This window comes from Canis lupus, chromosome 4, assembly GCF_048164855.1.
Source record: "Canis lupus baileyi chromosome 4, mCanLup2.hap1, whole genome shotgun sequence".
In the NCBI taxonomy this organism is placed as follows: Eukaryota; Metazoa; Chordata; class Mammalia; order Carnivora; family Canidae; genus Canis; species Canis lupus.
In genome coordinates, this window is record NC_132841.1 from 55,733,857 (window position 1) to 55,761,622 (window position 27,766).

The 27,766-nt window shown below is 48.0% G+C and overlaps 1 protein-coding gene across 6 annotated transcripts in view; it reads right to left on the reverse strand.

The window, feature by feature from the left end:
* LARP1 (La ribonucleoprotein 1, translational regulator) overlaps positions 1-27,766 on the reverse strand; it is an 84,573-nt gene that overhangs the window by 11,906 nt on the left and 44,901 nt on the right. For 3 of the 6 annotated variants that reach the window (XM_072824404.1, XM_072824400.1, XM_072824402.1), the window contains exons 2-13: positions 12,016-12,077; positions 11,711-11,776; positions 10,606-10,780; positions 9,540-9,668; positions 9,257-9,463; positions 8,995-9,157; positions 7,930-8,074; positions 4,690-4,864; positions 4,407-4,576; positions 1,992-2,384; positions 649-772; positions 302-507 (exon numbers count right to left, since the gene is read on the reverse strand). In XM_072824404.1, coding sequence (XP_072680505.1) covers positions 302-507; positions 649-772; positions 1,992-2,384; positions 4,407-4,576; positions 4,690-4,864; positions 7,930-8,074; positions 8,995-9,157; positions 9,257-9,463; positions 9,540-9,668; positions 10,606-10,729 — 1,836 coding nt within the window. In that variant the 5' untranslated portion in view covers positions 10,730-10,780; positions 11,711-11,776; positions 12,016-12,077. Of the gene's footprint in view, positions 1-301; positions 508-648; positions 773-1,991; positions 2,385-4,406; positions 4,577-4,689; positions 4,865-7,929; positions 8,075-8,994; positions 9,158-9,256; positions 9,464-9,539; positions 9,669-10,605; positions 10,781-11,710; positions 11,777-12,015; positions 12,078-13,647; positions 13,672-13,815; positions 13,881-27,766 lie in introns of those variants that run through there. The other 3 variants (XM_072824405.1, XM_072824403.1, XM_072824401.1) reach the window with 3 other exon arrangements.

Here is a 27,766-nt window from a genome sequence, read left to right on the forward strand (position 1 = left end):
GCTGTGAGCCAGAAACTGGTATGCCTATCTCACAGGTGAGGACATCGTGGCTTGGGAGCCTAAGGACCCACCCCTGGTTGATCCTCCTTGGGCCTTATCATGGAGACACGGGGCCACCACTGCCATACCCAGTCCCTTTTTCAGATGTGGCCACTCCATCCCAGGTGGGCCCACCAGCCTAAGAACAAAGAGCAGTTCTGGGATTTGGCAGTTCCTTGGCTTAGGCTAGGGAGGACAGCAAAGCACTGGAATGCATTTAAGTGAGCCCAAGACTCTCAGCCACTCAGCAGGAGCACCTCACCTTGGCATCTAGCGTCCGTCCTTCTTTCACTACTGGATAAAACCGTGATGTCTGACTTGAATCTTTGAGCTGCGGTGTCCGGGGAGTACGGGGGGTCCTGGCATTGCGGTAGTTTGGTGACTCTGGGACAGTGGTTGGTAGAGAACGGGCAATGGTAGAAGGCTCAGGAGCACCAAACAATTTGTTGGCCAGGGCATCAGTGGGGACTGCAGAGGGAGAGCAGGTCAGTGAGCAGTGGTAGGCCTGTGACTGACTATACCTGGGAGGCCCCTGTCTGAGGGTTGTACTCTCCCACCCACCCAGGATCCCACACCCACCCAGGGTCCCAGATACCACCTGTCTCTCACCTTGCTGGAAGCGGGGTGGCCCAGGAGGGACCTCCTGGTTGGGATCCACGGGGGGCTCTGGGGTTAGTGTGTCAAACTGCTCCCGGCTGATCATGTTGACCTTCTTGAAGTTCTCGACTTCTTGCTGCAGAGGAAACAAGATGGGCGGAGAGATGATGTTAGTAAGAAGACTGCCCCAGCCTGTTTAGGAATCAAGAAGTGCAGGAAGTTGCAGGGGGCAGCTCCCACATCCACATACATGGAAATCTGGTCCCCAGGCTCTCAGCTACCTCATCACCATTCCCCAACCCCAGTTACCTGGGCAGCTTCCTGCAGACCCGATTCTCCTCCTGACACTGTCTTCACCTCCACCGAACACCCTGCTGCTCACTACTTACACAGGCTCACCTCACAAAGCTACTCTGTAAAAACTGTAAGTTTTGACTGTTTCCAGGCAGCAGTGATTTTTTAGTTTATATATATATATATATAAATATATATATATATATATATATATATATATATGCATAAAGATTTTCTTTATTTGAGAGAGAAAGTGAGAGAAAGAGCTCAAGCAAGACAAAGAGGTAGAGGTAGAGGGAGAAGCCGACTCCTCATTGAGCAGGGAGCCCAACATGGGACTCAATTCTAGGCCCCCAGGATCATGACCGGAGCTGAAGGCAGCCGCTTAACCAATTATGCCACACAGGCACCCAAAAGCTATTATTTTATTTTTTTAAAGATTTTATTTATTCATGAGAGACATAGAGAAAGGCAGAGACACAGGCAGAGGTAGAAGGAGGCTCCCCAAAGGGAGCCCAATGTGGGACTCAATCCCAGGACCCTGAGATCACGACCCGAGTCAAAGGCAGACACTCATCCTCTGAGCTACCCAGGTGCCCCAGAAGCTTTATTGTATTTATTTATTTTAAAAATATTTTTATTTATTCATGAGAATACACAGAAAGGAGAGAGAGAGAGGCAGAGACACAGGCAAAGGGAGAAGCAGGCGCCTTGCAGGGAGCTCGACGCGGGACTCGATCCCGGGTCCCCAGGATCACGCCCCGGGCCGAAGGTCGTGCCAAACCGCTGAGCCACCTGAGCTGCCCAAAAGCTATTATTTTAAAGGTAAGCTTTTAAGTGTGTCTGGCTGATTGTTAGGACATTAAACATGGGCATTCAGGGGGCACAGTGCTCACCTCTCCCCCTACATCTCTTCTCACTTAATGCCCCAGCATGGTGTCCATTACTACTCCCTTTTCAAACACAAGGATACTAAGGCTCTGTGCCCAAATTAGCCTTCCTCTTTTCCACGTGTTGCAAACACCCCAGGCTCCACCCCCAAGGCTATGTCCCAGCCTCACCTTGATCTGGGAATACTCAGGTTCGAACTTCTCTGTCCACAGGTCCTGCTCGTAGTAGAAGAGCCCATCGTTAATGACCTTGGCCAGCTCTGCACTCATCTTGGCACGTGAGGTGTGGTTGCCTGTGCGGTCCCCCCCAGGGTGCCGGCGCATGTAAGGTGGCGTCTGGGTGACAATGAGGATCTTGTTCACATCCCGGTCATCAATCTCATAGTCAGAGTCCTCGTCAGACCAGGCGGTGAAGGTGTTCTTCCGCCCATCCATCTGCTCCATCTCCTCATCAAACAGGAAATCTAGTTCCTCTTGCTCATCCTGCTCCTTTGACATCGGCTGCTGAGAGGGCAGCTGCTGAGGCAGAGAAGTCGGGTGGAGGAACCTGGGCTCCTCTGACTTCTAAAATGGAGAAGATCAAGGGGCGTCGCGGGATCACCAGGGTGTCCTTGGGTCAGTGTCTGTAGCTGTTGGCTGAGAGAGAGGACCCAGCCATGCCAGAATGCTACAGCTGCCAACCTTGGACCTGGTCCCCCATGACTCTACGTATCCTCTCTCCCAGCTCACATCACAGTCATTCAAAATGAGATGACAAGCCCCCAGAGTCACCTGTCCTTCTCATTTACCTAGCCCAGGAGTGGGCACATAGCACAAGTTCAATAGGTTGATCCATCTATTCTATCTATTCAAAATCTCCTAAGAGAACTGAAGTTTCATCAAGCAGGGGCCACAGCTGCCTTGCTTTCCATCATATTCCTAGTAGCCAGACTGGGACCTAGCAACAGCAGATGTTCGACTGATGAGTGAGCAAGCACCGACTGATACCAGGCCTTAAAGAAGACACAGTTCTTTAACTTAAGGCAGCTCACAGTTTGGTGGGGAAAAACAAGCAGCCAGCCAAATGTAATGTGGTATCAATAAAGATGATAAATTGAATTTGTGGAGTACACAGAAAGAGGCACTTAACCAACTAGAAGTGGGAGTAGAGACAGTCAGGGAAGAGGCTTCCTGGGAGACGTAATTACTGAAGGATGAGCATAAAAGTAAGCCAGATGAAGGCAGGGATAAAGAGCGTATGAGGCAGGAATAACAGCATGTTCCAGAGGCAAGAGAAAATGGGATACTTCTGGCAAAAAAGCAAATATTTCAGTGTTGCTCAGCTGAATTTATCTGAGACTGGGGCAAAAGCATTTGTCCACCTCACATTTATATCCAAAAAGTCAATTCTCTGCTGTGCAAAAAGCTTCCCACGTAACCTCCAAACCTACTCCCCCTGCCACCCTACTCAAAGATTTTGTTTACTTATTTGAGAGAGCAAGAGCACATGAGGTGGGCAGGGGGGAATCAGAGGGAGAGTTGACTTTCCACCAAACAGGGAACCCAATGCAGGGCTCGATCCCAGGACCCTGATGAGATCATGACCTGAGCCGAAGGCAGACACTTAACCAACTAAGCCACCCAGATGCCCCAAAACCTACTCTCTTTTAAGGTTCAAGATAGGCCAGGTGGAAGCAGGCCTCTAATTCTGGAATGGGTACTAAGCCTGCCTGCCTTTCCAAAGCCTCACACTCTATAGGCCTGAACCTCATAAGGTCCCTCTCTCCACTGTTTTCCTCATAACTCTGGCCTGATCCTGGACACTCTGTGCAGGACCACACCCAGAAGAGACAGGGAAGTCAGAGTATGAGGGTATGAACAAGAGGGAGGCAGTCATAGCAGCACAATGGAAAAGGAGACAGAATTTCAGAGACCCAAAGTCCAAGGTCTAGGAGACCTCCTCACAAGCCCCAGACCAAAGAGATCTCCAAAGGGGAGGTGAGGAATGGGGTAGATGGAGCACATAACTGCTCCTGGAAAGGGGGCACTAGTTTTAGTTTGAAATGGAAACACTTCTCAATGTGTACTACTGGCATATTGCTTTACAATTTCTAGGGCAGTCTAAGCCCTTCTCTCCTTCATCTGAAGATGGAAACACTGAAAACTTGAGATATTAACCAAGCTGCCCAAGGTCAATACCCATCAGTGACAGAAGACCTGTATTCTTCTCTCTAGACTAACTCTACATCCAGGCCATGTGTCTGCTCCCTTTCCCTTTCCTCTTCAGAGGGCGTGAATGGCTTATCTAGGGGACAATGAAAACACACTCAGGCACTACAACAGCCCCACTGATTTCAATGGGGCAAGACAAAGAGCCAAACACCAAGAAAGCTGGGACACTACTGCCAGAAGCCGGAGGATTTCCTCCCACGAAGAATGCCACTCAGGAACTCCCACAACCGGGGCCTGTCCTGAGACATGATCCTCACTGAAAAAGGACAAGGACCCACCAGCTTTCCCACGGTCACTGCTGACCTCGACTCGAGCCATAAGCCGGAGCCAGCCGGCCTTCCGGCTTAGCTCCTCCAAGTCCCACAGCCCACCCACCTTGGGCCGCGCTGGGGACGGCCGCGGCCTCTTCTTTACTTCAATCCAGTTCTCAGAATCCAGGTCAGGCAGGCTGGCAGACAGGCCCTTGGGCAGCGTCTTTAGGTTGCTGACCTCTTCTGTTTTGGTTGGCACCGGGGTGACTGCACGGGGAGAACCAGGTGCTGACTCTGAAGGGTGGAAAGGTGAGGTCCTCAACCTTCCAGCTGTCCTCTCGATGACAACCCTAAGGACTGTTGGCTGGAGGACAACAGGAAGGCACCTCGAGGCCCAGAGTACCTACCTGTCTCCTTCTGGTAATGCTGGCGGGGCACAAACTCGGGGCAGTTGAGGAGCTGGGAGAAATCAGTCTGGGAATAATCAACTATGGGGGGACCAGGAAGAGGCCATTTCTCCGGCTCCTCCCTCCTGCGGACTTTCTCATCAACGATCTCCACCACCTTGCTGTCCTTTAGGGCCTGCAGGGGAGAAGGAAGGAGTCTATGCAAAGAAAAGACTTGGAAAGAATGAGGTCTCAGAAGCTGGCAGACGAATGGCTGGCCCCCATGAACTCAGGAAGGAGTCTAGTGCTGGCAGGAGTATAAGAAAACTGGCACCATCTTCCACAACTAGCAGACAGACGAGATGTTCAAACTTGTAGGAGGGCACCACCGTGAAAAACATAACCTGCCCTTTGACTTTGCCATTCATTCTATATCCATTCATCCGCCCCCAGAGAAACAGGGCCACAGATAGATTACATTATGTGTAAGATGTGGATAAAAAGCCATTCATAAAAAAAAAAAAAAAAAAAAAAAAAGCCATTCATAGCAACAGTCTGTAATATGGAAAAAACTGGAAACTACCTAATTTGCCACAATATAGATCATTTAAAATAAGTAACGGCCTCTCTATTCAGTGGTATACTACTCACATTAAAAAACAGCTTCACATGTGCTGAGGTGGAAAGAGCCATAAAAAAAACAAAAAAACAAAACAGGTGTAGGTCAATGTGCCTAAGATACCACTGGTGTTTGAATTTTTAAATAAAAACTTACAAACACATACACATTTTTCTAGGATTCACAGGTAAATTGCTATGGGTGCTTACTTATCTCTAGGAAAAAGGGTGAAGAGTGGAGAAGAGAGGAGACTTGTCTTTAAAAATCCTTTTAGTGGAAATGGGAAACATTTCAACAGTGCAACAGGCATTCTGCTCTACTGCCGTCAGAAGTGCAAAGGCACAGCCCCCTGAAGAAAGGGAACCCAGCAATTTGCCCTGTAGTGCAGCCTTCTCACTTCTATAAATCTACATCAATGATACGCTGGCAAAAATATGAAAAGATATATATGCAAGTCTAAGTAGGAATGAAGAGCATCTTTCTCTTATGTACTACTATGCAGTCAGCACCCAAATGTATTAACTGAAAACAAAAGAACAGGTAAAGAAATACATGCTCTATATGTTGCCATCTAAGAGAGGAAAAGGATACAAATACAGGAAGAGGCATTTGCTTATTTTTTTAAACAAAGGATTTGAAACAAATTGCCTATAAGGGAATAAAAGGAAAAAGGAGAATTTTAAGAGAGAATTTTAAGTCGGTCTTCTAGGAATATACCATGTTGATTTTACAGTCATGCAAATGTCTTACCTAAGTGCAAAACAATTAGAAATTGGAGGGGAAAAAGCAATCCCTAAAACTTGAGAGCAAAATGAAACTAACGAAACTAATACACATCAAATTAAAAACATAACCATACAAAGATCATTCCAGTACTTGAAAACAGTCATTTGAGTGTTTAAGTAGAAAAAAACCCTGTTTTTAGTAGTAGTAGAGGTATTATTATAAGAATAAGGTATACAAACTATTGAATAAAACAAAATGAGTAATTATGTTGAGGTCATCATCAGCATTAGGATTTGGGGTACAAAAGTATTACAAATAAAAGGTCATTGGTGTTATAAAGTCCTTGTAGTCCTGAACTTTAATAGAAAATTTCAGTATGATCTCCTGACGTACTTAAAAAAAAAGAAGCAGGGCAGCCTGGGTGGCTCAGCGGTTTAGCGCTGCCTTTGGCCTGGGGTGTGATCCTGGAGACCCGGGATTAAGCCCCACGTCGGGCTCCCTGCATGGAGCCTGCTTCTCCCTCTGCCTGTGTCTCTGCCTCTTCCTATCTCTCTCTCTCTCTCTCTGATGAGTAAGTAAAATCTTTAAAATAAAAAAAAGCAGCTCTAGAAACAATGATCAATCAAAGCAGCAATGAACATCCCTATAACTCCAACTGTGTGGTATATAAATATCATTTCCCCAAAAGAGGATCTAAAGCTCCTTGAAAAAAAGCCTATTCCAGATCTGAGGCAGGAAATGTACCAGATCAACCAGGATTCCTCTAACTCCAGATGGGACAACTAGATTCAGTTTATGAACTGCAATGGGCTGAAACTACAGGATGTCTGAATCCACAGGTTTGTGATGATACTAAAAGACACTAAAGCAAAACAACCCCACACCTGAACCCACAACCCGTAAAGTTATCAGGAATCAACTCATAATTCTGACAATCGGTTAACAAAGGGAAAGATCAAGTATTTATCTGCTCTTTCTGTACAAACCATACGTCTTGGTAACTGAATAGCTGATGAGGCAAAGTTCCTCCTTAAAGAGGCATTCCAGCTAACAAATGAAGACAGATCGATAGAATTAGAATTTCACCATTTCACAATCCCTAATGAAATAACAGGCAGGGGTCATCAACAGCAGCTTGCATCAGGAGAGAGAACAAATGAAATGCTCTGTGCCACCTGAGAGAACATATCATTATCTATAAAGGATTCTTGACAAAGAGGGGAGGGAAACTCCCCAAACCTGAATCTGATCAGGCTCCTGGAGGAATACAGAAGAACATGTTAGAGGACATCACTTGTGGCCCATGAGAAATTTGACAAGCTACATAACCCAGTTTATTCCAATTAATAAATTGCAGAGTAAAAGAGAAGGGAAGAGGAGACTTAGTAAGGCAACACATGGGTCTTCTTTGAATCCTGATTCTCATAAAATACAAAAATGTTTTTTGACAAATGGGGAGAGTTTGCAACTGTTTAGACATATTAAAGAATTATTAACATTTTTACATGGGATTATGATATAGTGATTACATTTTTTATCAGGTATTTATCTTTTAGAGATAAGTACTAAAACATGGATGAAATGTCAGGTTACCTGAGATTTTCTGCAAAGTAATTTGGAAGAGGAAACAGATGGGGGATAGATGGAGTGAGACGGGCCATGAGTTGGTAATTGCTGAGGCTGGGCGATGGGTTCATCATACCATTCTGTCTACTTCTGTAAATGTCTGCAATTTTCCACAGTAAGAGGGAGAAAGAGGAGAGAAGGGAGGCAGAGAGGCTGGCCAAGCCTTGAAGCTTTAGCAGAAGTCATCAGATGAGGACTCTTCCAGGGTTTTCTGCCGGGGCCCACACTCCAACTCCATAAGTAAGGACCTTTCCTTCCCCTGCACCCCAGCCCCAGGGAGGGAGACCTACCGCAAAGATGAGTGAAATGTCAGTGGTAAGGGCCTGCACTCGGTGGAAGGAAGCAATAAGGGTGATGGGAAGGAAACCGTCAGCATCCATTTTCCGTCGCAGGAAGAAGTCTCGCTCTAAATTGTCCACGCTGAAGTAGTATTCGCTGGGTGGAGAGGAGAAGACAGAAGATTGCTGCGTCACTTAGGAGTCTGCCTTTTTCGTCCTACACCCCCCCACCCCCGGCCACCTCACATAGCCTCTTACCGACCCTGACCCTATCGTACGGACAGTATCAAGGGCTGGAAAGAGATGTTACCCTGTCATGGCTCCCTCGCCTCAGGTTAGACCCACTCCCCCGGCCCTTCAGCCTCTCTGTAGGCCTGGCAAACCCCTCATCCACCATTAAAACCCAGTTCCATTGTCACCGGTCACCTTCTCTTCTCCTAAAACACTATCACACTCTACCGAAATGATCCACTTCCTTGTACGGCTCCCCAACTAGACTGAGGGACAATCTATAGGACTGGTTTGGAGCTAGGGTTCCACATCAGGCGGAAATGGATTCAAATCTGTGCCTTGTTGTTTACTAGCTCTGAGACTCTGGGTAAGTTCCTGGGTCTGTGTGCTCATCCCTGAAATGGAGTTAACACCCAGCTCATAGGAATGAGATAAGTGTAGGACCAAGCAAGAGAGAATGCCTGTAAAGCGCTTAACACTGGGCCTCACTAACAGGGAGTACTCCACAGGTGTTTGCTAGCATTCTGACCATGTTGCCATTAACACAGACAAGTGCAGAAGGGGGTGGACTCTGGACATTCCTCCTTCCTTTTTATCACTGGTAATTTCTAAATTTCTTAAAGCAAATACGATATTACTTTTGCAATATTATCTTTATGAAAATTTAACTTTTAAAGGGTAAGTGCTGGTTATCTTTCTCAGCTCCAGCCAAAGGCAACCAAAGATTGCTGGTGCAGGATATGCTGCTACCATAGCACCAGAAGGACCTGCCAATCCCTACTCTACCCAGCATGACAGGTCCCGACCCTATGCATCGCTCCAGGAAGGAGGCTTCTGTCCACTCACATCTGTCGCTTGATGTAGTCTTTGAGCAGTTCCTGGTCCACACTGTAAAGCTCAGTGCTGCTGACATTGTCAAAGTAGTAGGTGATGTTGTTCATGTACTTGGGGGTACGAGGCCCCTCTGCACCATCAAACTTTCGGTAGCCAAACTGGTAGTCAAAATGGGCTATGGGGGAAATGGGTGCCATAAGGGAGAGAAGATCCCTGCCCACCGCCCCCGCCACACTCCCTCGGACATCCCGGAGCCCAAAGGGGCCTCACGTACTTCGAGTGCCACCCCGGCCGCGTCCCCGGCCGCGACCGCGCCCCCGTCCACGGCCACGGAAGGAAGCCCGCGCCCCACCAGCCCCATCACTCTTCACACTCGATGTCTCATCCTGGTCGTGCCAGGCAGGCTCCGGTTTGGTCTCTGGTTGCCAGGCTGGGGTGGGGGGGGCCATGGGCACGGGCACGTAGGTGGCAGGCTCAGACCCTATGGGGAGAGGGGCACTGGGTCACGCTTGAGGGTGACCCCCATGCCCAGGCCCTCCACAGTGGGTGGTACATACCTTTGATCTCCCCTCGGTTGGCAGGTGTGTGTCGTGGCTCTGGAGGGCGAGCAGGGCGTGAGACCAGTTTTTCTCTGGGCACTTCAGGTTTCATGTCTATTTGCAACGGAACCCACTTGTGTTTGTTCCCTGGACAACAGCATGGGCACATGAAGAAGGTTTAAGAGAGGTCCCTCCTAGCCATGTTCACCCCTAACCATTCTTCAGTCTGGAGCAATAGGTCTGACTCAAAATCTGATGACCTTGGGCAAATTCCTTCTCCCACACCGGACCTTATTTTTATCTCTAAAATAAGGAAGCCATGGACCTCAATGTGACAGACCCTCCTGGCTGACTCCTAATACTGATTTCTCCTTGGTCAGAGAACCCCTTTCTGGAGCCAGACATGTGGCTGCCCAGAATCAAGACTGTACTTCCAGGCTCCCTTTCGACAGGTGCCAAAATTCTATGAGAGCCATCACATGAAAGTAGTCAATTCCAGGTTGAGTCCTTAAAAGGGAGCTACTCTCTCTCCTTTTCCATTCCTGCTAGCTGGAATGAGAAGGAAGAGTGAGCTACCTTGGATGAAAAGAGCCAACACACCACAGCAAGATGAAAGGAAAATGAAAAGAAATGGCTATCATTCTAGGGCTGGCCTATTTATACCCAGCTGTCAGATGAGAGAAATACCTTCTATCTTGTTTAAAACACTGTTATTTTGAATCTCTGTCAAAGCAGCCAATCTGTACCCTAAACACCCTTAGCCAAGGCAACAGGAGCTCTTGTCTTTAAACAAATCTTACATGGTACAGCGATACACCAAGACACACTGATTATCCACAGGCAGGGACCTCATCTGTCCTGTGCTACAGCTTGACTACTGAGAACAGAGCCTACTGGGTGTTTGTTAAGTAAGAGAAAGAACTGACAGATGGAAGGCAGAAGAAGGGAAGACTGCTGGCCTAGTGGCCTACACCAGTCAGCCTCCCAAGGACTTCTCAGAGCTCCTGAAACTAGCAACCCCAAGTTCTGACACTTCCCAGTTCTGCCTCCCATGGACTCCTAACCCCTGCTGCAAGTCACTCACCTTTCTTCTTCTGGCCCCCTCGCTGGCAGTCCTCATCCCCATTCTTCTCCTCCCCAGATTCATCCGATTTGGTTTTCGGGCTCTCTTTACTATCGCTCCCCTCTCCTTTCTCCTGTTCCTTCATGTCCTTTTTGGGTGGCAGCTTACGGGCAGGCTGGGACTTGTGGGACTGTGGCTGCAGCGGAAAGCAGAATAGTAGGGAGGTGACGTGAATCTGAGATCCTCCTGGAATGGGACAGAAGCACCCCCTCCACCACCACTAAGAAAACAGGGCAGAGGAGCTGGAGCATTCAACAGCAAGTTGGACTAGATGTATATTCTCAGGTCCTGTTTGCACAGCTGAGATGCTTCCACTGGGAAGTGTGGTGAAACAGGTAACAGGTCACCTTGTCTCTCCATATTCCTCGAGTGTAACTAAGGGACTGAAACAGCCCCCAGGACTCACGGGCTAGGCCTGCAGGGACCGTATGTTTACTCCTACAAGACCCCACCAACCTGGTAGTCTGGGGGATGGAAGAGATGCTAGCCCTCAGTTTGTCCATAGCAACCATGTCTGTGAACTGAAGGCCAGTAGCCACTGCTAGTGAGGAATCTAGGCCAACAGCACAGAACAAGAGCACTAGAAGGAAAAGATTGATCTGCTGGGATTAAATAGTGCTACATGAGCTTCCCTAAGACATATCGTCTGGAGGTGGGTACATGGCCTAAGGGCCACTCTCCTGCTTCACTCACTGGGAACCCAAGTATAGTTGATGGAGAACACCAGCTCTGGAATGATATAACACAGTTGACTTCCAATCCCCACTCGACCATCAAGGGCTAATTATTATCTTCAGTGGCCTCATCTGTAAAATGGGAATTACTAAAGGACCTATCTCTAAGTCACTGTGAGGGACAGGTGAAATGGTAAACAGCACTTGGCAGTTCCTGACATACAGCAAGGGCTCAAATGACGATGATTTTTAGCTATTTCAGCACTGCCCATACTGTACCAACCAGTCTTGAAAAACTGAGAAAGGTAAGATCCGAGGCTCTGAGAACTTAAGAACTCAAATATGTCTATGTCCATAGCATTTAAACCTGCCCATCCTCCCCATAGACCCACCTGCACACTCTTGTGGGCTATCTCTCCAGGTGTGGGCCAGTTGATTGCATCTCCAAAGTCACCAACCTGCAAGACACATTCTATGAGGGCCCTGGGGTGGCCCTGTCTCTGCCATTCAGCTCCTCACCTAAAATACCATTCCCCTAAGAGATCAGAAGTCACAATCAGTCTATCCACTAGGACCATCTACACTGGAGACCCAGAGGGGGCTCCTCTGCTAGAGGTTCCAGAGCTACCTCGCAGCTCAGAAGAGGCCACCACCTCTTTAAGGAAGTCCCCTAAGGTTGCCCTCTCCTACTCCTTACCTTGCTGCCTTTGCGCTGTTTAGGAACTGCTGCCCTCACCACCTTGGCTGGAGCAGAATGTTCTGTGAGAACAAGAAGAGAGAGATGGTTATGCAAAACCCATGGAGGGAACACCACTAGCTCCTCACCCTCATTACCACCTCTGCTCCATGAAGCAACCTGCAGGTTTCCAAACAAGGAAGACATGGTGAAGAAGGGAAGGGCATATGCTCTAACAGTAACTGCAACAACTGCTGGTCCAGTAACAACTGCACCAGCCTCTCGGAAAAAATCATGGAAAATGAAATCATGGAAACAACCAGCAGCCAACACCCCAGGAATTTGACTCTGAGGCAGAAGGGCCCTCCCAGCTCTGTACCCTCTTGTAAAGAGGGCCACGGGCCCTCCTGGACAGGGGAAGTCTATGGTAGACTGGGGCCATAACCAGAGCTGGCTCTAGAATGGAAGGCTCCCAGATCCCAGCAGATTCCATAAAGGAAGGATCTGAAAGGCCTTCTCTGGCTCTAACACTGTGGAAGTCTATGTGTGAGCAGATCTGGGCTAATGATCATGGGGAAGGCATGATAAAAATCCTGAGCTGGCAATCAAGAAGTCCAGGGCTCTCCTAAGCCTCCTCACTCCCTACTGGGACCAGCTCTGTCCTCAATGACCTGCAGTTAACAGAGGATTAGCAGAAAAGTCTCCCTGCTCTCCCAACTTCCCAAAGCAAAAGCGAACCCTACTTGACTCAATGGTCCCAACCTTTAGGAATTTATTCTAATCATACAAATGAAAAGAGCGTTCAGAATTATGTACAAAGATGTTGTCCATAACAGAAGTGCTGTTTATAACTTCAAAAAATTGACAAACTACACATCCAACAGCAGAAAACTAGCTAAAGAAATAAAAGTTTAACAATTTTTAGAGTTAAAAAGATAATGCTCTCTACCAGAGATAAAAGATATGAAAAGATAAACACAGGAAATGAGAAAAGTTGCAATTCTATTTTTGTCAAACCAATAAAAAACATGCATATGCCAGGGTGCCTGGGTGGCTCAGTAGGCTGAGCATCTGATTCTTGGTTTTAGCTTAGGTCATGATCTCAAGAGTCATGAGATCAAGCCCCTCCTCAGGCTCCATGCTCAGCAGGAAGGTCTGCTTGAGATTCTCTCTCCCTCTCCCCCTCTTCCCACTCACACTCTCTCTCAAATAAATAAATAAATATATTTTAAAGATTTTATTTATTTATTCGAGAGAGAGAGAGAGAGAGAGAGAGAGAGGCAGAGACACAGGCAGAGGGAGAAGCAGGCTCCATGCAGGGAGCCCAATGTGGAACTAGATCCCGGGACTCCAGGATCACACCCTGGGCCAAAGGCAGGCGCTAAACGGCTGAGCCACCCAGGGATCCCCTCAAATAAATAAATATTTTTAAAAGCCCCATGTATATACACAAGTAGGAATTCTGGAAGGCCATATAACCAAAAATCATCAAGAGTAAAGTAGTGTATTAACAGGGATTTAATTCTGTTTGGAGTTTTCCAGTCATTTCAACAAAGACATGGGCTTTTTAAAAAGAAAAAAAAAATGTTTTTTAAAGAAGTTACTCTAATAGGTCTGGTCCCTTCTATACCTACACTTATTTTCCAAACATACTTGTGAAGAACAGGGTTTCTGAATGCTGCTGCCCCCAGAGACTCATGGGGAAAGGTCCATCCTGGGGCTCTGCTCACCCACTTCTCTCCCATCACTCTGCCTCCACTGTTGGCTAGCCATGCCAAGACAAGAGCTGCCCCTAGTCCCTGAGCAGAGAAATCTGCCTACCTGGCCTCAAAAGGAATTCTCTACTCCTCGAACAGACCCATGTTCTCTTAATGAGTAGCAAGAATCCCTGCCTGACTCCTAACTGTGAGGTCACGGCATTCTTGGCTTTTAAACCCTATTGGAGCCACTGCCCCCTCAAGACGCCCCACATGCCTTCTGAGAGCTGGAGCTGTGGAAACCCAAGGCCACAGCATCTTCCAGCCTCAGTGCTAGATAGTGTAGATGCAAACAATCTCTCAAACCCAAGAGGATGAAGCCCATAGAACCAGGGAGCTACTACGCACTGACTTTCTTGACCGTCCTGGGTGGCCCAGAGAAGCCTACCACCATTCGGTTCCCAGCTAGGCTGCTGCTTGGAACCAGGACCTGGCAGAAGCACCTGCTACAGGATCCTCATCCTTGAGTACACCCAAGGAATTGGCAGTGATCACTGCTCCTGGGACCCATCCTCCGCAACAAAACTCCCTGCATGCTATCAGAGTAAGAGCAGGCCAAGGGCCTGCAACTTCAAATTCATTAAAAAGAAGCTGGAAAGGGGAATCAGGCTCAGAGGGTGAGGTGTTCCTAAAGAGTTTCCTTGAAAAGGTGAGACCAAGTTTTTCAGGTCATTGTCTGTTTCTCCTAAAATAAAAAATAAAAATAAAAATAATAAAAACTCTTAAAGTTGGAAAGAGTCATATCCTGTGATCACTCTGCCTGACATTTCATTCACCAAGATCAAAAAGGCATATGGTAAAGCACTTAAAAGTTCGGGCTCCAATTAATGGGAGAGCCATCCTGCCACTAAGAGACCACACCAATTCCCTATTCCCTCACCAAGGGCAAGATGACCGAGGGAATAGGCTAGTCGGGACACACGTAGGAATATTCTTCAAGTATCCTGTGTGAAGTTTGTTGAAAAAGCCCCATCTCTAGCTAGCTTCTCTCTTCCCCCAAGGACCCAGAGTGCCCTGTTCTCGCGCTGCTCGCAGCTAAAGCCTGAGGCTGCTCCTACTTCAAGGAAGTCTCCCAGAGAGAGAGAGAAAAGTCCACTAGGGAGAGAGAACTACTTCTGCCTTTACGTAAAATTCCTAGATCTGTTAAAATCCTGTGGGGCCTAGGAGAAGCCAGGAAGGCTCAGATGCGTAACTGTCAGGCCCTATGGGAGACTAGAAAAAAGACTAGGCTTTCTGACTTCAATTACACATCCCTTTCTGGGTCCCCTCCCCACCATCCTCCTTCAGCAGGCAACCAACCAACCGTCTCTCTCTCCACCTCCACAATATATAGAGGACTTGGCATCTGAAATGGCTCCCAATGAAAACCAATCCTTTGTGCAGGTGCCAGTCCCTATGTTCCAGCATCATCCCAGGGAAAATAGAGAACAAGCCCCCTTCTCCCACCTCTGCGTTCTGGAACTTGTGCCAGTGACCCAAGCCCACCTCAGGAAACAGTAAACTCACCACCACGCACCTGCCTGAAAAACAGTTGTAGGTCAGAGCAGCAAAAAGGATCATGGTTCTGATCCCCTCTGTTTGCAGTTGGGGAACCAAGGCCCTCAAGGGGCTTGCCTGGGGAAAAACCAGGATGAGAGCCAGAAGTTTCAACTCTTTGTTCAAGCGTTCTTCCCGCTTGCCACAAATCCCATGTGTCCACTGGTGGAGTCAAAACTCCTTCTTTGTGCAATCTTAGGGCACTTCTCCAGTGTTTCCTGGTAAGTGGGGTTATTGAAGGCAGGGAGAGGTTCTCCGGTTCTCAGGTACTAAGGGAGGGAAGTGTGGTGAGGCAAGCCCTACTCGAAGCCCAGCATTCTAAGGGAGCAGGATGGCAGACAGAGGCCCCAGAAGTACCTTCCCTCCTTGAATAAGGCAAGACATGGGCTAACAGAGCTAACAGGTAAAGAAGAAAAGCCACTTTCTGTCCCATAGGACCATCTTCAACCAGGAACCAATAGTGACTAGTTCCAGGGGGCGATGAGGCTTCCTAAATACATACATGCATTTGTGCATTAAATGAAGCACAGCAGAACCTCTATGTGTGGTTGTGGTCGTTAAGGATGCAGCTCCAGGAGACTCTGTGAACCTGCACCTCCATGGCAAACTCACCATTTTTACTTCAGATTATTGAGAGTGGTGGGGATCAGGGGAGCTCAACTACTATGGCTAATGCAGGATACCAGGCAACAAGGAGCAGAAGGTGGGTACCAAGGGTGGGCAGGGCAGAGAGAGGCTCACCGCACAACACTATCTAACCCTCCGAGATTTGCTCTCTGCTTCAACTGTCACCCCTTCATTCAAACACTGTCTAAGAAAGCAGACAGTCCATTCTAACTACATAAGACTTTGTTATCTACTGCATTTGGTTGGAGTCCCTACCAACTCTGCCCCTGGAGAACCTCTCTAAACTTAAGTTTCTTCAGCTGTAAGACTTAAGGCCTAATTATCTCATAGCACTGCTGTGACAGTTACACGACCAGAGCATAGTAAGAGTACCCAGCACACAATAAGTGCTAAATATTTCAATTCAGATTCACACAAGAAGTTTACAATTTCCAAGTAATCCTCATCCTCAGAAAGAAAAAGAAATCATCAAATGATCTCTCGACATGAAAAGAATCAGAATGTGTGGAGAAAAACGGGATCAATGGGCTGGATTCACGGACTTGGATTACAAATGATCCCCCCACTACTGGACTCCAGCCTGGCCCTTCTTCCGGACACTGCCCTCCAGAGACAGGCTGGGCTCCAGGGCAGGTTTCCCCAGAAAAGAGGAAAGAAAGAGGGGGGAGTTCACCACAAGTCCATGGGGAGGCTTTGGCATAAGCCCCTGCCATGTCAGAGGAAGGAAGAACATAGGGAAGGCTTGGAGTTCCCTTTCAGTTAAAGAAACGTAGTCACTTGATTTTTAACTCAGCATGGAAGGAAGAGAGCCTAGGACCAAACCCATAAACACCTGGTATAAAGCCAGATCAAACAAACAAACACAAACATACTGTCTTGTTCTAGAGAAAGATCCTAATGCTATGGACTCTGCGATAAAAGCTACTCAGAAGATAGACCTAGGAGATCTAAAGAGCAAAGACTTGGGTCAACTAGTGGGGAACTAGGTTTTAGAGGGAGTAGGCACATGCGTGATCAAACTCGACAGGTTGTGGTAAAAAGAACTGGTAAGAGGGAGAAGCTGAAAATGAAACTGGGGACAAAGGTGGGTAAAAGGGGAAACCAGGCTGGGCCAGATGGGTGAAAGCCTGGAGGGACTAACTGGGTGGTCAGACTTCAGCCTCAGTGCCAGCTGAATGGGGAAGGCCTAATGTTTACTTTGGGGCTGGCACCATTTCCTGGACATTGGCATCTGAAAGGGCTGAATTTACCCTGACTGAAAAGAACTTCTACTCTGGGGAACAAGGGAATTTATTAGGCTAAATAAGGGGCTGCATTACTTGAGTTCACACTTACCCACCTGCAGACCTTTACCTGGCCATTAGGCCAATCTCCTTGGGGAGCGCTCTCAGACCCCAAGTAAAGTGCCCCTGCTGCATGATCTTTTAGTGCTGTAACCCTCACCCCTAATCCTGTGACTCCTTTGAGGGCAGGCACCGGGCTGTTTGGATAGCAGTAATCCCAGTGTCCAGCTCAGGGCCTGACAACACAGCTGGCATCGGTTGAATTAACAGAGTTCACAAGCCCATCTCCTCTATGATTTCACACCAAGCAAAGAGGCTTTGCAATTTCCAAGCGCTAAATCCCAAGGCTACAGTCTCAACCCTCCCACCCTCAGGCAGAGCTCTCCCCAGACAGAGAAACAAAGTAATCGAGGCCCTGCTGGCTTCCAGAGGAACCCTATGCCCAGCCCTGCCTTGACTCTGTGGCACACGATTAACCTGAAATGCAGGCTGGGTCCTAATCCAGATTCCAGCATTCTTCAATTGTATAACCTTAGGGGGCGCACTACCTCCCATACTCCCTGAGCCTCACCTTCCTCAACAGAACCAAAGGTAGTAACATGAGGTCTAGAGGTATGGAGGGAGAGAAGGCAAGACCTCAACCACTGAGATTTCTCATCCAAGCAGAAGAGATGCTAGGGACAGGCTGTGGTTGTAATATTAACAAGCGCATATGATATGTAGGTAAGCCCTTACTAGATACCATGCGTTGTTGTGACACTGAGCTAGTTTTTCTAATTGGCCTCATTTTACAAATGAAAAAACCAAGGCACAGGTGGAAAGATTATCTGCCAAAACCAGTAAGTAGTACAAAAGGATTTGAAGCCAAGCAGTCTGACTCAAACCTGTGCTCTTTAACCACTAGGAGGAGAGTCCAAGTCACCTTCTCATTGTGGCCAACAGGGCAGATCCTTAGTGGCAGGGACACGGGGGCTATCTTTCTACACACTGGGGAAATACAAGACCCACTACAAGAAAACCTAAGGTCACAGATCAGGGCAAGTAACACTCCCATAACTGGATGCCAGCAACCTGACAATCCCCGTCTCCCCTACACAGAGACAAGCAGGGGAAACTGCCACCAAGCACCTAGCTGCAGTCCCTATTTCTGGCACCCTGGCGAGGAAATAGGCACTGCTTTCAGGTGCCCCTCCCAGTTCTTCCATTCCTGCCTCTGCCCCAATGCAATGAGGTTTCGGGAGGTAGGAGTGGAGGGTCCAGCTAACATTGATTCTGCCCCCACCTTCAGCTTTCCCAATATGGGGAAAACCACCACTACCATCTGCATGAGCTGCAACCTGAGACCCTGAAATGTGGAAGGCAGCAAAACCATCTAAGCGGAAGGTGGGGCAGGAGTCTTCTGGGTGACACTGCCCACCTGCGTTCATCTCTCCTATGCCAGCCTAGGGGCAGAGTTGTGGAGGTGTTTGAAGACCACAGGCCTCTCATGCCATCCCCACTGACCCTGACACCCCCTGAGGCAGAAACCCTCTTCTAAGGAGTAAAAAGAGTGCTGGGCTAACTTCCTCCCCCTGCTCACCAGTTCTTGCTGCCATTGCCACCAACTTGTCAGAGACCTCTTTCTGCCCAGCCCTCTTGCCTTGACACCCCAGACCCATGGATGGAAACACAGGAATGGGCAGGAGGGCACCCCTGTGTGGAAGCGGGGGTGGTGAGGCCTTCAGAACATCAAACCATCTTGAGGCTCCACTCAAAGGAAGCTACTGGCTACAATCTGTGCCCCTTGGCCTGGGAGGAGGGGCAGGGCCACTGGGCCCCAATCACATGGTGCTGCTTGGACTGGCCTAGGCCTAGGCCCAGGGGACTATCTTTAGCCTGTGGTGACCTAGGCAGCCTGGTGCCTCCACTCTCCCTGACCAGACATGGACCTTGCCCCCAAGGCTGGTTCTAGCCCCTAAAGTCCTGCCCACGAGCTAACTAATAATCATCATAGCTGAAACACACGAGTCTCCCAAATGCCAGCACCCTAACCCAGCCTTTCTGAAGAGCACATCTGGTTCTAGTTAGAACTGTAGTAATAATAACCACCCTTTTACTAGGTGCTAGTCTAAGTTGCTTTGTATGTGTGATTTTACTAAACTGCCTCAAAAAGACACTATTATTCCAGTTCCTCACAAAATGAAAGGGAGGCAAGGTACTAGCCTAGTATATATTCTGTAGGACATCACTCACAGATCTCAGCATTAATTTCAGATTTCTTCCAAGGAAGTCTGAAGTCTTCCCTGTGAGTGCCCAATGTAAAGAGCTACCCAACTAGCAACACAGGAGCAAATGCTAATCCAGTCTCTAACTTGGGGTCTTCAGAGCCAGGCCCAGAAATGGCTGCATCTGTTTCCCAAGCCCACCAATCACTTCCTGAGAGTGTATTATACACTTGCAAGGTACCAAAGCTTTTAACGAACAGTAGCTCCTTTGTGTTTTCACAACCACTCAGGAGGTAGGTATGATGATGACGATTCCCAAATTACAAATGAGGACGTGAAGGCTGAGAGGCTAAATGATTTGTCCAAGTTCAGCAGCTACCAGGTTCCAGAGCTGGGACTGAAACTCTGGTTCAGCCTGACCCCAGCTCTGGACTCTGCCAGCCTGTCACACACCCTTTGTGGACAGGGACTGTGAACCCCATAGAGTGGGGACCTTTTCTACCTTTCCCATTCACCTCTGAGAGCCAAGACTACAACCCATACCTGGCAGGCCCACAATGTACATTTACTGAATGAAGCATTCTCTTCTGGGAAGAAAGGTGAATTAGCCCTTTGCATTACAACTGGACAGCACAGCTGGACCGTCCAGCACTGCAACCCCTTCAGAGTCTAGACTATGTTCTCTTCTCAGACTTGGAATCGGTGTACTTTCATCCAAACACCACTGGCCAGTTGTGGAAAACAGATGACAGAGAGGGTACATGGCAGACGAAACAGCACATGGACTTCCCCGAGGTCCTGACTTCAGCCTCTAGGCCCCAAGCTGTAGCAGAAATCACAAAGCTGGCCAGCAATACTGGCAAGCTGGGAAGCACAAGTATCAGCTGAGGGGGTGGCGGTATCACCCACTCAAAAGCAGCCAAGGCTCTACCGTCGAATAGAGTAGGGTGTTGCCAGAGCTTCTGAGTTTTCAAGAAAAGTAGACAAAGTAATGTTAAAAAAGAAATTTCCTGCTAAGTACTGCTAATCATTCACGTAAAAAAAAAACAAAAACAAAAAACCCAACCTTCTCTGAGCCATATGGGCTCCTGAGTGTCCCTGAGAGATAGGCCAAGCTTTGAGTGGCTGGGCCCTGGACTTCAGGAGCCACCTCTTTCAGGAAGGTTGAGAAATAGCAATGCTGCCTGACTCCACTGTCCTGATGTGGGAGGCTGCTGATCTCAAAGTTGATTTTCCCCTGTCCCTAGTGGTCACCCACCGTGTCAGGTAATACAAATTCATTTTTATTGTCTTAACCTGCTTCTCTGCTTCAAGAGGCTTCTGAGTCCCCCACCCAAATTACTTTGGATTATCACTTTTATTGGAGTGGAGAGTTCTCAGACCCAGTGAAGGCCAGAAGGGACTTGAGAACTCATCTCCTTGTATAAATAGGAAAACTGAGCCCAGGAGGGACCAGGCTATGCTCAAAGAAGAGACCAGTGAATTGCTGTGAAGCTGGCACTGACCATCCAGTTCCTGACTCCAAATCCAGAGCTTTCCCAACTGGTAGGGAAGCCAATTTCCTGCCTAAACAAAATATGCTCTGTGCACCTTGACACCCACTCATGGGACGGGGGCATGGCATATGTGGGTAGAGGGCAGGTTTAGAAACCCAAGCATTACAGGAAATGCCCCTCAGGTTTTTTTGTTTTTGTTTTTGTTTTTTGCCCCTCGGTTTTTAAGAAAAACTTCTCACATGGAACTGGAATACATGACAGAAAAGGAGGGCTGCTCTTGTTGAAGTGGATCTAATCTAGGAGGCAGGTGTCACTTTTACCTTCATTTTTTTTTTCTTCACACTTCCCCAGGGATGGCTGAACCTCTTGGCTCCCTCTGGGAGATGGGGTACAGGTAGGCCTGACCACTTATCCATGCAGGGTGGCAGGTCAGACATCCTCACTGGCCCCCAGCTTTCTGCTTTGTGAAATCACTGAGCCCTAATAGCTCCAGCCCTGCAGGCTGGGTATACTTCACAAAGGGAAATCCCACAGAAATGGAAGAGTCTTGCCGGGTATCCCAGAAACAGATGGCAAGCTGGAGTCCTTGAATAGGGACTATTTACCCCAATCCAGGTCTGCCAAGATTTGCTTGCCAGAAGCAGCTGATCTGTGTCTCTTGAGGAGTTCTGGCCATGAGGCCCCTTTAGTGCCACGTGCTACACCCCAACTGGGAAAGAGTAGAGCCCTGGTACACCACAGAGGAAGAGATAGGGCTTGCAAATCATGGGCTCAGGGTGTGTCATCACTTGCAGACTCCCACCCCCCAAAGACGTCCTCAAGGCAGGTATCCTATCACCCTACTCCACAGTCCCTTTCCCTTCAGCAAATGGAGAGGGGAATCTAAGATCTACCCAAAACCCACTTCATCACCGATTTACTAGGCTGCTGGGCTAAGAGGCAGGACAGAGCGCAGTTAACAGCATGGCCTCAAGTCCATCTGAAGATGTTCTAACCACAGTCTACATCAAATAAGTAACCCACAAGGCCAGGTGATGTGGTTAAACAGGACCAACCTTTAGTTCAGCTTGTAGCTTGATAAGAATTAACCCAGTCACACAGGAATGAGGGCCATACAAGTAGGTTTGTGATCAAGGCAAAAAGGCAATTTACATGGGAGATCGCAGAGTCAGACTAAATCTCTCATTTGGAGGTTCGTGACAGCTGCCGGCTCACAGATTTAACAGCTTAAATGAGTCTCTTCCCCCTTTACCTTCTACTCAGCTGGAGTTCCTGAGTAGATGCCTGTATGAAAAACCCTCACCTCACAGCTGTGGAAACTAGGATCAGGGAGCAAGCAGGCTTGCAATACCACTCAGAGGAGAGGGGGAGTCTTGGTTTAAATGCAGGTTCCTGGATTCCCTCGAGCTCCAGGAATCAGTTTGGTGAGGAAGACAGAGCTTGGGCACCTGCAGTTTTAGCAAGTTTCCTATGCAAGGCTGATGCCAGTTAATGTTTGAGAACTGAGCTGCCAGGGATGAGTGTGCCCGGGAAGGAACCCTGGTCTTTGACCCATAGTCCAGGGTCTCATGTCTGCAGACAGGAATTAACTGGCTCACAAGAGCAGGAGGTAGCACAATTTCATGACATGCACACACAGCAGCCACAGGAGGGGTGCATGAGGAGCACCACCCCTCCATTTACCCACCATCCCAATCTCCAGCATCAGGAACCAAGACTCGTCAGGCCAAGAAGCCACGAGCTGTCTTGACAGATGTGAAGTCATAAAAGATCAGTCTGGGCTGGGCTCGGGGTCAGTTTCACAATGAGCTCCAAATTATGGCTCTGCCAGAAGGAGAACGAAGGCTCTTGAAGGGTAACTGTTTGCCTGCCTCCTCCTGTAGAGCCAAATGGTCTCCAGTCTCTCAGACTAAGCCTATTCTCTGCTCACCAATGGCCCTGAGGCTGGATCCCCTATACAACAGTAGCTACCACTTACTAAGCATTCACCTCAAGCTTCCTGCTGCAGGCTTTCTGTGCATCCTCACAATGGTGGAAATACTATCCCAGTTTCAGAGACAAGTGGCTAGCCAAAGGTCACAAAGTGAGAAGGTATCTGACCCTAAGGATGGGAAGTCCCAGGCTACCCTAGACCTCTTTCAGCACTGTAAGAGACAAACATTAGGTTCTTTAGGTCCCCAAAGGGCTCCAGCTTAAGCCTGCAGGCCCAACAGGGGACTGAGGCCACCAGCACCTAAATCCACTTCTCCCTCATTAGTTTACCTGCCTGCTGGGTACTCAGCATAAGGGAAGAAGGGCAAAGCACAGTCAGGAATCAAAGCACTGTTTATTGAAAGGCAATGCTCTAGGGCCACCTGCACCCCCAAAGCCTGAGCTCTAGCCAGCACCAAGCCCAGGAGGATTTTGCCTCCTCCAGCATATCTGAAAGGATGGAGGAAACTGTGAACACTTTATAGGACAAAGGACAGGCAGGAGAGGGGAAAAGGAGGTGGAAAAAGAAGGGACTTTGTATAGGCCCTGCTGTAGGATACAGAGGAGAGCTGAAAGGAGCATACACCACCCATCCAGGCAAACAATCTTTCCTTACCCTTGCAAATCAGGGCTGATGAGCTTGTATGACACTTCCTTACCGATTGCTGTGTCTAAGTCCCAAATAGTCTGACGTAGGAAGGGCAGATGTGATTTTCTCCGTATCACAGAACATAGAACTGACTTGTTCCAAAAATATCAAATTTTTTTTTTGAGACCCCAGCCCAGAGTTCCTACCACCCTACTCCAACACCTGACTAGTGGTAACTGGGCTATTGAGGGGTCTGTGTGCCAGGCACTGGGGAAGCAGTGATTAATAAGACAGTTCGTACCCTTTGAGGGCTCAGCTTATACAAGGGCTTGAATCTTAAACTCCACATGAGACTGCTTGGTCCTGACTGCCCCAGATGCTGAACTGAGGATCTCGGGCAGTAAATGGGCTCAAGAAAAGCCTAAGACCAATTACCAATGTCTGCGGTGGGCATCCCATTTGGCAAGGATTGAAAAATGTTCTTAACAACAATGTACTATGTACTGTGGAAACAGAAATCAGTTAAGACTGCCAAGGATTTAGAGCCCATGAAACTAGTAGCAGATGCTGAGAGCAGACGTGGGTGTGATGGGGTCAATGCTCTTTCCCTCCAAAGGCTGCTCTGTCCCTATCTCAGAAAAGATCTGCAACCCTTAAGTTGCAACCCTTAGGTTAGGCCTGGGCTCTTCTGGAGGGATTAAGGCAAGCTCCACAAGTGAGAAATTATGGGACAGGTACTTCTGTGGAAAGAGCACTGGGCCAGGAGTCAGGAAAACTGCTGACCTCACACCCAGCATCAGGGTGGTGCGAGGGTTAAGAGCCTGGACTCCAACAGCTCTTCTATCTTGGTGACTCTGGGTTTCTGTAAATGAGAATAGTTCCTATACTAACAGGACTGTGAGGACCGACCTGAGTTGCTATTTGTAAAGTGCCTGGAAAAACACCTAGCACGCGGTAAGCACTCCTATTTGTTAGCAATTATCTTGGAACTTTAGAGGTATCCGAGCAGGCTTGTATCCGAGCAGGCTTCATTACTGGTTTGTCTCATTACAAAGCATGCCTGTACAACTTTAGTTGTTTTATTTTTCATAAAGGAATGCCCCGATGAATTCAATAAAATTGACTGCAGAAAAGATTTTTTTTTAAAAAAGGCCACTAACAAATTGTCCACCCCACCCCAAGCTGTTTCTGAGGTAAGCCTCCTATTAGGTACTTAGTCCTGCTCAGTGCCCCCACCCTTCCCAGAACCATGCTTTATGCTCTATCTTAAAGAGCTCATCAGCAAAGCAGAGCAGATGGGAGGGCCTGTTTTCTGGAAATTTAGAGCATTTCTGGGCAACACCTCCTCCATTTGGGCAGGCTTTCCTGGCCTTCTGAGGGCTCAGGGTGTGTCAACGGCTGGCCCATGTGGGGGAGTAAAGAGAGCTGAAGGCTTGTTGTCTGGAGGACCAGAACGGCAGCGTGTACACGAGATCAGCCTTGGGGGCTGGTACTACTAGACCTAGTCCTCTTCTAATCTACATTCCTGTAGAACCAACCATGCAAAGGGGCTGCCGTTTCTCTTCCCTTGAAAGAATAAAGCAGAATAAAAAGAGACCAGCACAGGAATCATGATTCCCTTAGTGCCATGTGGGAGACTCTGGCCAAGAGATGGTCTGAGTTTTCTATAAAATGAGAAGTAACCAGATGGTTTCCAAGGCCCCTTCAGATTCTGGTCTTCCTCTAGGATCTCCAAAGAGCTACCACCTTAGAGGGGCAATGGCAGTGATGATGCAAATCAGGGGGTGGGACAGAGAACGCCTAGAATGGCAGAGAACATTCCAGAACAACTCAGAGCCAGCTGCTCAAAGGGAACTTGAGCAGCCTCTGCACTCCCAGCCAGCAGTCCAGTATTTCCAGGCTACCACTGCCCTCAACCGCTTTCCCCATGCCTGGCAAGAGGACCTCCAGCTTAGGGGACAAACTGCTGTGCTCATGGCTCCTGGAAAGACTGACTGAGTTAAGTATCTTAAAAAAAAAAAGTTTCTGGAGCTACCACTGAGCCCTTACTATGAACTGTCACTGTGCTAAGTGCCTCCCTTGCAATATCTTAATAGGAAGACTGGATGCTTATCTTTTCCTTATTAGTTGTGATTTAAAGGAAAAAAACAAACAAATTGGCTTTACCAGTTTTTAACTCTGATCCTGAGTATGTCCCTTAATCACCATAAGCCTATGGAGAAGGAATTTCTCTGTAAGAAGGGGCCAACTACCACCCACCTCAAGGGCACATGTGAGATATGAAATTAAGAAATGTTTTGTAAAGTCTTCTAAAATCCATCCCAAAGGTAGTACCAACTCTTACAATCCAAGGACTTGATGAGTAAGACTAGACCCTAGGATAAACCAATGGATGGTGGCTTAGAATCTTCAGTTTTGGCAGGTGCCACCCTGGACAGTATCCTACCTCAGGGCAATAGAACTCCCAAAAGAGTGCAAACCAAGTCACCCCCTCATTCCCTAGATAGGCCACTCCCAGCCTGTGGAGACTTGGCTCAGCACTCCTGAGTGCCACAGTAATGGGGGAGAAGGCCAGCTGCCCTGGGTTCTCAGTCTTCAAAACCTCAATCATCAAAAATCCAGTCCCCTTAACCTGAGGGCTAATCCAAGGTCTGCTGCTCATCCCCAACTGCCCTACGAAGGGGTAGGGAGTGGCCAGAAATATGTAAATGATACACTTAGAAAGGAGTCCCATTTTACAGTCTGAAAAACCAAAGCACAATTTCTTGTGGGAGAGAGGGAAGAAAAAATTGAAACCAAGCTCCTACAAATCTCAGAATTGCTAAGGAATGAGGTTCTTGCCACAGAAGTGGCCTGATGTGAAGCATATACATCTGTGCAATCGCATGGCGGCGGGGGGGGGGGGGGGGGGGGGCTGTTTAGCAAAAAGTTATTTTAGAAATTTCTAAGTCTGAACCTCATCTAGGTCAAATTATATCCCTTTCCATGCCAACTCTGACCTAGTTGTCTCTTCTCTACCGGGGATGTACTATGGGCTTGGGAGAACCCCAGAACAAACCCAAGTGAAAGCCTCTGTCCATCCCACAGTTTTTTTGTCTTCTGGCTAGCTGCAAACCCAAACAGTAAGCTCTTGGGGGGCAGAGAAGTATGGCAGAAAGAGCACTATCCTGGGGATCAGCGTACTTGTGTTTTAAACCTGCTGTCCCATATGGCAGCCCCAGTCAATAGCATTCCCTACGTGGGCCTGGTTTCCTCGGCAAAGTACGTACGAGGTGTGTGTGGGCATGGACACATGATGTGCATAAATTCTGGAGTGGGTTCAATGGGCTCAAGGCAACTCCAGGTGCCTGCAGGGGGCAGTGAAGGAGTGGAGGATTCAGAGGCAGCACAGGTTGGGGGGGGGGGGGGGTTGTGTGCCAGCAGTGATGCAACACTGGCCAGCTCCTTAACCTTTCTCATCAGGAAAATGCTACCTTCATTACCAAGGGCTGCTTTGAGGATTACCAGCAGGTAAGTGTCCTTGAAAGCATATGTTTCTAAGTGTGTGTGTGTGTGTGTGTGTGTGCGTGCGCGCGTGCAGATACAGATAAGATACTATGATCCCATTTTTTAAAAAAGTATGCATATGTATATACACTCACAATCAAAAAAAGTATAGAACTGTGCTGTCCAGGGCAGCCTGGCTGGCTGAGCGGTTTAGCGCCACCTTCAGCCCTGGGTGTGATCCTGGAGACCCGGGATCGGGTCCTGTGTTGGGCTCCCTACATGGAGCCTGCTTCTGCCTGTGTCTGTGCACCCCCCCCTCTCTTTCTCTCTCTCTCTGCCTGTCTCTCATGAATGAATAAATAAAAATAAAATCTTAAAAAAAAAAAAAAGAAATGTGCTGTCCAATACAAGAGTCACTAGATACATGTGGATATTGAGTTCTTATCTTATAAGGTGGTTGGTAGTCCAAACGGAGAAATACTTTATTTATTTATTTATTTTTAAAGATTTTATTTATTTATTCATGAGAAACAGAGAGAGAGAGAGAGAGAGAGAGAGAGAGAGGGAGGCAGAGACACAGGCAGAGGGAGAAGCAGGCTCCACGCAGGGAGGCCGACGTGGGACTTGATCCTGGGTCTCCAGGATCACGCCCTGGGCTGAAGGTGGTGCTAAACCACTGAGCCACCCAGGAAATGCTTTAAATGTAAAAGACATACCAGATTTCAGACTTAGTACAAAGAATACAAACTATTTCACTAGTAATTTTTATGTTAATTATATGTTGAAATAACAATCTCTCTGAATATCTTGGGCTGTATCATTT